Source organism: Kogia breviceps, chromosome 4, assembly GCF_026419965.1.
Source record: "Kogia breviceps isolate mKogBre1 chromosome 4, mKogBre1 haplotype 1, whole genome shotgun sequence".
Taxonomy (NCBI): domain Eukaryota; kingdom Metazoa; phylum Chordata; class Mammalia; order Artiodactyla; family Physeteridae; genus Kogia; species Kogia breviceps.
Genome location: NC_081313.1, coordinates 134748047 through 134756939, shown reverse-complemented (window position 1 = coordinate 134756939; position 8893 = coordinate 134748047). Strand labels below are relative to the sequence as shown.

Sequence of the window (8893 nt, the reverse complement as noted above, 5' to 3'; positions counted from 1 at the left end):
TGGAAACATCCTGACTTCCACAACTATGATTAAGAGATGTCACAAGACGATGATTAATCCCAACTTCTTTTTTCTTCTTCTTTAAAAACACTCCTAACTCAAAGGCCAAGTTGGAGCAGATCTGAGGCTTGTCTCCCACTCCCTTGCTTGGTGCCCTGCAATAAACCCTTACTTTACTGCAAACATCAGCTGTCAGAGTTTGGCTTTCTGTGCTGCAGTTACAGGAGCCCTTATTCAATAACAAAACCACATGCAGGTGACTTAAAAGTTACGTTGAAGGTAACGTTGAAGACTCTTACAGGCTTAGCAAATCAGGTATTATTTATTTATTGTTTATAAAACACTGGAGAGCTAATATTTGATGATCAGATTTACAAAGCCTGTTGGAAGTGGGAAAGACTGGAGCTAAGGGAACCAAGGAGGAGGATTAATTAGAAAACGTGGGGCCAGAAAAAGCAGTGTCTGCTGGAACAGAAAGGAGAGGAATAAATTCAAGAGCTATTTCCAGGATAGAATGAACAAAACTTAATGATGGATTCGGATGGTGGTGATGGGGAAGGGATGTATAGGTAGACTTTAAATCAAAAGCCTTATTGAAATCAGCTAGAAAGAATAGGGATGAAGGTCCTCAACTGTGATCTTGATGAGTGAAGTCCCAAAAGTTCCATCCCCTTCAACCATTTCCATCCACCAGCAGCAACCACTGCTTCCCTCAATGCCACTTTTCCACCAGTCACCTCCACTGGGGCTTTTTACCTATATCTTCCAGTAGTTTCACCTCCTTAAATTCACTCAATTAATCAGCTGAGCAAGCCTTCATCATGATCTCCCATTTTAACGTTCCCAGTCTCTGAGCTGTCCCTCACCATATTTCTACTTCGCCCTTAGAAGGAAAGGAAACCACCCAGTTTTCTCTGTTTTGTGAGGGTCACAGGCTGGGAAATTACCCTATCAGTACTTGTTTAACTTTAGTTCCAGGACTTTGGTGGCTCAAGGCTGAGGGGAAGCATAGGTGGGGGTGGAGGGCAGGGCAGATGACCAGCAGGGGTTGGGTGGAGGGTGGGGTACCAGTCTTCAGACTGGTGGGGTCGAGCAAAGGAACCACCACTGGAGGGCTGAGAGGGAAGGGCATGGTTGTAGGGGTGAGGGAAGCAGGTCATTGGGGGAGGTGGTGTTGGGTAGGAGTAGGGGCAAGCAGGGTGCTCAGGCAAGAAACCGGAGAAGGTGGCAGGAGACAGATGGGCCAGTGGCTGGAGCAGTGACCTCTCTTGCTTCCTCTGCTTAGCTCTGCGGTTCTGGAACCAGACCTGAGGAGGAGGGAGAATAGCCACATCAGAGCCCCTCTCTCAAATAGGTGGCATTGTCATATGCGGCTACAGACTGGTACAGGGCATAAGACTCCTCCACAACCCCAGAGGAAGTAAAGCTCTTGCAGAAGGCATAGCTGAGCCAGGCCTAGTGACAAAGCAAGACCCACACCATTCTCCCAATCCATGTCTAAGTTTGCCCTGCTACAACTTTGGGTGAGTAAGAAATGTCAACTTCTAAAAAGAAGGAGATAAACATGACACAGTGGCATTTCACCTCCACAGAGAATGGGAAATTTCCTCTAGGGTTATTAGAGACTAAGATTATGGATGAGTTTAATTGTTACAGACCAGGTTGGATTTAGGGTACAGTTTATTCTTAAGATTAATTAACTCTATGGTTAGAATTGAGCAAGCATCAGGTTGATTGAGTTTCAAGGCCATGGTTAGGGACAAGGTTACATACGTGTGTGAATAGTTAGAATTGAATTTCTGTTTGAGTTCACTTCACCGTTAAGGTTGGGGTTTGATATTGAAATTCAAGTTAGATTAGGTTAGCTCCAAGGTTAAACTCAAGTGACATTCCTGACGTAGATGAGGTTATGCTGACTGTTGGGTAAGACTCTGTTCTGATGAACATTTGGGTTAGGGTTATAGTGCCCTGAGAATTTGTGCCCCAGTAGTTCCCAATCACCGAATCTTCATTTCTTCAGGGGATGGTCGGGGGAGGGTCCTGGGCCATCACCTGGATTCTGGCCTCGCTGAGGCCTGTGTCCCGGGCGAGGCCTTCTCGGGCCCAAATGTCAGGGTACTGGTTCCTCCCAAAAGCTGACTCCAGCTGTTCCAACTGCGCTGGACTGAAGGTGGTGCGGTGGCGGCGCCGGGAGTGTGGGCGACCCCTCTGTTCTCCTTGCGAGCCAAGACTTGGTCTCCCCACTCCTACACCAGAGAGGTTCCTGTAGGGCTGAGTGCTCATGTCTGAGAAAGAGGGGGGAGGGAGAGGGGAGGGAGAGTTTGCTGCCGCATGGACCCACCCATCCATCCCGGACCACATATGCTGGAACCCCTAGACTCTACTAGGACCCAGTGTGTTGCTCATACACTCTGCCCTGCCCAGAAATTCTTCAGCTTTCAGAATTAGCTGAAGCCAGCTCAGCCTTGGCCCTGCTTCACTTCTGAGTCCCCTAACCCACGCTGCCCTCTCCACATGAAGTCCGACCCTCAGACTCACTTGTCCTGGGCACTCGCTCTTTCTGCCTCACCTCCGCACCTTGCGCCCACTCTCTATGACACTCTCCCAGATGGACCCCCATGTAAGGTGTGCCCCTCCATAGCCTTTCACCTCTCTGAGCACACGTACTGCTTTCCTGGGTCTCACCCTGTGGATCTCCCATTCGCTCTGACACCCTAACAAACTGCCCAGGTCTCTGTCTAAGACCCCTATGACTTGCTCCCTGCTCTCATGGTTCACATGCAACTTAAACCTTTATATTGTTCCCATTGTCCTATTCCCTCCACCTGGGAAGATGAAACATTCCTCACTCTTCTGCTCAGACACACCCTCCTCACACATACATTTCATCTTCTCCCCTATCCCAGTCCTGGCCTGGCCACCAGGCTGCAGGAACCTGAGCTCGTGGGAAAGGCTTGCCTCTTCTCCCTGCAGGCTCACTAAGCCCCCACACTAATTAGTCTGAGAGCCAGCCGGGGAATAGAGAACAGGAGCAAAAGGAAACACCTGGGAGGCACACACTGAGAAAAGATATCTGGAGTGAGGATACCTTCCCCATGGGGACCCGGGGGGTAGTCCCTACCCAGTGCTCACTGCCCACCTTAGCCCCCGCTCTCCTCGGATCCAAAGCCCTGACCCCTCCAACTCTCTTCCTTGGAGTAAGCAGTGCAGTGGGCAAACTCGGAGGTCAGGAGTGAGGAGACAGATTTCAGCTCCGCCTCTGCCCCCTCCTCATCAGTCAGGGCCTCAGTGCGCCACTCTCTAAAGCAGAGGAGTTGTACCGCCCCATGTTTTCTAAGATTCCCTTGTTTTTAACATTCTAGGATTCTGGTCTTTTATTTCTCCTCTTCACTTTCCTCGTGGCGAACCATCGCCCCACGGAGCCTGGGCATGGAGCATGCACACCTGCTGCCTCCTCAGGACCACCCCAGAGGTTCACTCACCCACCGTGGAGGTCAAAGTCCCAGCCAAAGTCCCAGCGGCTGCGTAGCCCTCAGGCCAGAGACTGCTGCAAACTCTCCCCTTCTTTTGTTTACCCTGCTCACTCTTCCCTTCTGCATCCATGGCTCACAACAAAGACCAAAGACAGCCCAGTCTTGTGTCCCTGAGTCTCTGATTCTGGATCAGTCTTTCTCTGTTTCTGTTCCCCTCTATGCCTTGTATTTCATTGCTTTCCCCTTGTTTTTACCTCTCTCTGAATCTCTCTCCCTGTGTAGATATAGATAGATAGATCTTTTTCCCTCTCTCCTTTTTTCTAACTTTTATTTCTATTTCTAATTCCCCTTTCCTTTGCTTTAGTATCATCTCATTCTGCCTTGCCCTTACCCTGTTTCTCTGTTTTAGTCTCCACTTTTCTCCCCCTGCCCCTTCTCTCTCTGGGATGCCGTTCTCTCCTTTTGCTCTCAGCTGCCTACTTTCCCAGCTTGCAATCCCACACTAACTATTTCTCCCTGAGCCTTGGAGGAGTGACCTGTTCCTCACCCCTGCGGGCCCATCCAATCATTGCCTGGTCACCAGAGCCCCAATCGTCAGGGGAGGATCACAAGCCGGATGAGGGAAGGTGCTCTGTTGGAGGGTCCAGGGACTGGGGCCAAGAGCTCATATTCCCAGAGGACCAAATTCTTTTGTCCTGTTAAATCCCCTCTTGGGAGCAGGCAGGGGAAGGAAGAGAAAATGCATTCCTCCTGAGACCCCTCCTCAGAACCTCATCATGAGAGGAGAGGGAGAGGGTGTGCAAATGGAGACCAGGAGTAGGGCCTGCCTTGTGTCTCAGTATGTGGATGATTCCCAAAGACTTCTTTCCAGGAAACTAAAAAACTAAAAAACACAAGTACATTCTGGCCCCTCCTAGATATCCTGATTCTCAGAATACACTGGACACCCCCTCAGGACAACCTGAACCATAGGATGAGTCTCCCAGACACCATAGTTCTCAAGTACTTTCTGCTTTCCTCTCCCAAATGTCACCTCCTTATTCACCCAGAACCGCCCCGGACTCCATGACCTTCCAAGGTCACCCAGACCTTCAGAGAATGCTTACACTCAAGAGCATCTGAATTCCAGGTGCATCCTGATCTCCCTGGACCTCAGGACTCTGCAGAAGACTGAGATTCCCATGACATCCTGACATTCTAATTCTTCAAGGAAACCCTGACATACCCAACATCGCTAGCAGGACACCTTGATACATGCAGTACTCTGCTTCTTGAGGTTACTTAGATCTAGGAAGTACATTCTGACATCCCTGGGACATCCTGAGCCTTTAAAAGGACAACCCAATACCCTAGGACTCTAGGGTCCTCTAGGACACACTGAATCCTAGAGCATTCAACCTCAACTAGGAGATTATCCCTGTCCCCCGCCATGAAGTTCTGAAATGTCAGAATAGAATGAATCAATGAGGGCACCCTAATCCCCTTGGAACACACTGTACTCATAGGACTGTCTGATCCCCAAGGTTATGCTAATCCTTCACACACATCCTTTAAAAGAACAATTCAAGACAGAAAAACATGGTAATCTTCCAGGATCCTGAGGCTTACAATATGATCCATGGATCAGAAGTATAAGCAGCACATGAGAGCTTGTTAGAAATGCAAAATTTGAGGCCCCACTTCAGTCCTACTGAATCAGAATCTCCACTGTAACAAGATCCCCAAGAGAACTGACTGTACGCTTGTCTTCATCAACTCTGGCTGTCATAGCAAAATACCAAAGGCAAGGTGGTTAAAACAACAGATATCCATTTCTCACAGTTCTGGAGGCTGAGAAGTCCATGATTAAGATGCCAGCTGATTCAGTTCCTGAGAGCCTTTTCCTGGGTTACAGACAGCCACCTTCTGTGTCTTCACAAGACAGAGAGAGAACTCAGTCCTGGTCTCTTTTCTCTTCTTATAAAGACACTACTCTCATCTTGGGGCCTCACCCTCATGATCTCGCTTAACCCTAATCACCTCCCAAAGGCCCCACCTCCAAATATCATTGCATCACGTTGGGGTTAGGACTTCAACATATGAAGTGGTGGGGAGACACAAACATTCAGGTCATAACAACATAAAAGTCGAGAAGCACTGATCCAAGATGCCAACCCCTCTCCCCCTACCCCAGGGTATACTATGACCTCCTAGAGAAACCTGAGCTGCATGACAGCCCCGCCTCCCAAGATTCATGTAGTCAACTTGGATCCACAAGCACACACTGAATTCCAATACCCTTGCTGCCTCAAAATAGCCTAACCCTATAAGAGAACTCTGACCAGCCATCCAAAACAGCCTGATGATCCCAGGACACTCTGATATTACAAAGAAACTCTGACCTACTGCCCTGTTCCCCAAGACATTGAGACACTACAGGTTTGACTTGACATCCCAGAATACCATTATTTCCTAGGAGGCTGGGGAGGAGTTTGTTTTCCAGGGCATCCTGATTCCCACTCCCAACCCTGACCTTCAAGGAAGCCTGATACCCAGGGTTCTCTCATCCTACAAGAGGCAGGATGGTGTGGTGGGGAAGAATACAGGTTCTGGAGCCAGGTTGCCCTGGGTTCAAATATCAGCTATACCACTTACTAGCTATGTGATCCCGGACTCATTACTTTGTATCTCTGCACCTCAGCTTTATCATCTAGGGATAATAATACAGACAATTCTCTTTATGTAGGTAGTTTTGTTCCATAAAGTCACAATAAACATTGAATTAGTGAATACTGAACCACTGCTACTAAGGGAAATAGGTTCCTGTGAGCCTCTGGCCACACTATTTTTGGTCAACTAATCAATACATAACATTGTTGTATGTGTGTTTCAGTTTAAATATACCTTACTTAATATATATTGTAAACTCATTAACATTGAACTCATGGCCAACAGCACTATAACTCATGCCTGAACAAAGATTATTTTCTCCGTTAAACACCTCATGGCCCTCCTGCACTTAGGGACACTAGACACCATTGCAGCACTATGCATGGGGGCCATTTTAAACAGTACTATTACCTTCAAAAGACAAAAATGTATAAAATGTTGGCTTAGACAAGATAGAAGTTTATTTCTATCACACACAAAATAAGTTCAGAAGTAGGTATTCAAAGGCTGGTACAGTGGACTAAGATGTCATCAGACTCCCAAGCTCAGAAATTTCTACTCCACTATCTTAGTATAAGTTTTCCATCCTCATGGTCCAAGGTGGCAGCTGGAGGTACAGTCATCATTTCCACACCACAGGCCAGAGAAAGAAGAAAAAGTAGAAGAGCGAGCATCCATATGCCAGGAGGGTGGTACTCCCCAAACTCTGTGGGACAGAAGTTCCTGCACTCAGGACCCTTCCTGACCTTGCCCTATCCCTGTGTGCCTCTTCCTCTGGCGTTCATTTGTGTCTTTTATAATATCCTTTACAATGAACCAATAATAGTAAATAAACTGTTTCCTTGAGTTCTGTGAGACATTATAGCAAATTATCCAATTTGAGGATGGGGTCATGGAAACACCAATGTGTAACCAAGTTTAACAGAGTATGAGTAACCTGGGGGCCCAGTACTTGTGATTGGCCTCTGAATGGGGGTAACTTTGTGGGACTGAGTCCTTAAACTCAGGGATCTGTCCTAGGCCAGGATAGTTAGTATCTGAATTAAATTAAATTATAGGACACCCAATTGGATTGGAAAGGAAAAAGTAAAATTGTCTTTGTATGTGGACACAATAATCTGCCATGTAGAATTTTTGATGGAATTATAAGGAGGCTATTATAGCTAATTAGTGAGTTTAGCAAAGTTTCAGGATTCAACACCAATATTTAAAAAAATAATCATATAGCAACAAATAATAAATATTTGAATTAAAAACTTAGTACCATTTGCAGTAGCATAAAATATGAAACATTTAGTGTTAAAGTTGTCAAAAATATGAGCAATCCATACACTGAAAACTAAAAATAATATTCATGAGTGGAATTAAAGAAAACCTTTTAAAATGAAGAAATATGCTATGCTTTTGAGTCAGGAGACTAATTATTGTTGTTAATTCTGAAATTGATAACATTTCATGTGGTCTCAAAATTTCATCAGACTTTTTCATAGAAATTAGCAAACTGATTCTAAAATTTATATAACAATGCAAAAAACCTAGCATAGCAAAAACAGCTTTGAAAAAGATCTAAGTTGGAAGACTTACACTGTCCAAATTCAAGAATTATTATAAAAAGATTGTAATCAAGACAAATGGTACTGCCATCAGTATAGACAAATATATGAATGGAAAGGAAAGAATTCAGAAATAGACTCAAATACAAAGGCAATTTAGTGGAGAAAGTCTAGCTTTTTTAAACAAGTGGTGCTGGATCAGTTGGCTGTCTAAATCATATGGGGTGAGGGGGGACGGAACTTGGATCCATACCTCATACCATATTTTAAAATTAACTCAAAATGGACCACAGATCTGAATGTAAAATCTAAAATTATAAAACTTCCAAAACATAGGTAAAAAATCTTTGGGAACTTGGATTACATAAATATGTCTTAGATATGACACCAAAAGACCATATATAAATGAACAAATTGGTAAATTGAACATCAAAGTTAAGAACTTCTGCTCTTCAAAATACACTGATAAATGAATTAAAAGACAAGTTACATACTGCAAGAAAACATTTGCAAATCACATATCTAATAAGAACATTTATCTGTTAATTCATATATCTGATAAAGGATAACTATGCCCAATATACAAATTCAAGAATATAAAGACAAACAATGCAATTTTTAAAAGTGCAAAAAAATTGAACAGACAATTCACCAAGAAATATATGCAATACAACTACCTTGGAAAAGAGTTTGGTAGTTTCTTAGAAATGTTAATTTCTTAAAATGATCCAGCCTTTCCTCTTCTAGTTAATTAATCCAAGAGAAGAAAAAGCATAGATTCATACCAAGTCTTGTTGAATGTTGCTAGCAGCTTTATTTCTAAGAGACAATACAAGTCTTCATAGACAGGCCCCTGTATGAACAGTTGTGGTATAGCCATGAAATGGAATATTACCAGCAATAAAAAGGAATAAACTACAGCTACAGCATGGATGAATCTCAAAACAATCATGCTAAGTTAAAGAAGCCAGACAAAAGTGTACATTTTATATGGTTTCATTTCTGCAAAACCCAAGAACAAGAGTTGGCAAAACACAGCCTATAAGCAAAATCTGGCCCTCTGCCTTTTTCTTTTCTTTTTCTAACAAGTTCTTTGGAACATAGCCATCATCATTTTTTTCATATTATCTATGGCTGCTCTCCTTCTACAATGGGAGAGGTGACATTGCAACATCTAGAGTACTCAGTAACTGGCCTTTTACAGTAAAAATTTGCTGA

The 8893-nt window shown here is 44.4% G+C and overlaps 1 protein-coding gene across 1 annotated transcript; it reads right to left on the bottom strand.

Annotated features, from left to right (window-relative positions):
- Positions 1–968: 968 nt before the first annotated feature.
- Positions 969–3603, bottom strand: PROP1 (PROP paired-like homeobox 1). The gene is made up of 3 exons (XM_059061034.2): positions 3483–3603; positions 2053–2285; positions 969–1307 (listed from the first exon to the last, which is right to left on the bottom strand). The coding sequence occupies exons 1-3, from the start codon at positions 3601–3603 to the stop codon at positions 969–971; spliced, it is 693 nt and encodes a 230-aa protein (XP_058917017.1).
- Positions 3604–8893: the final 5290 nt, after the last annotated feature.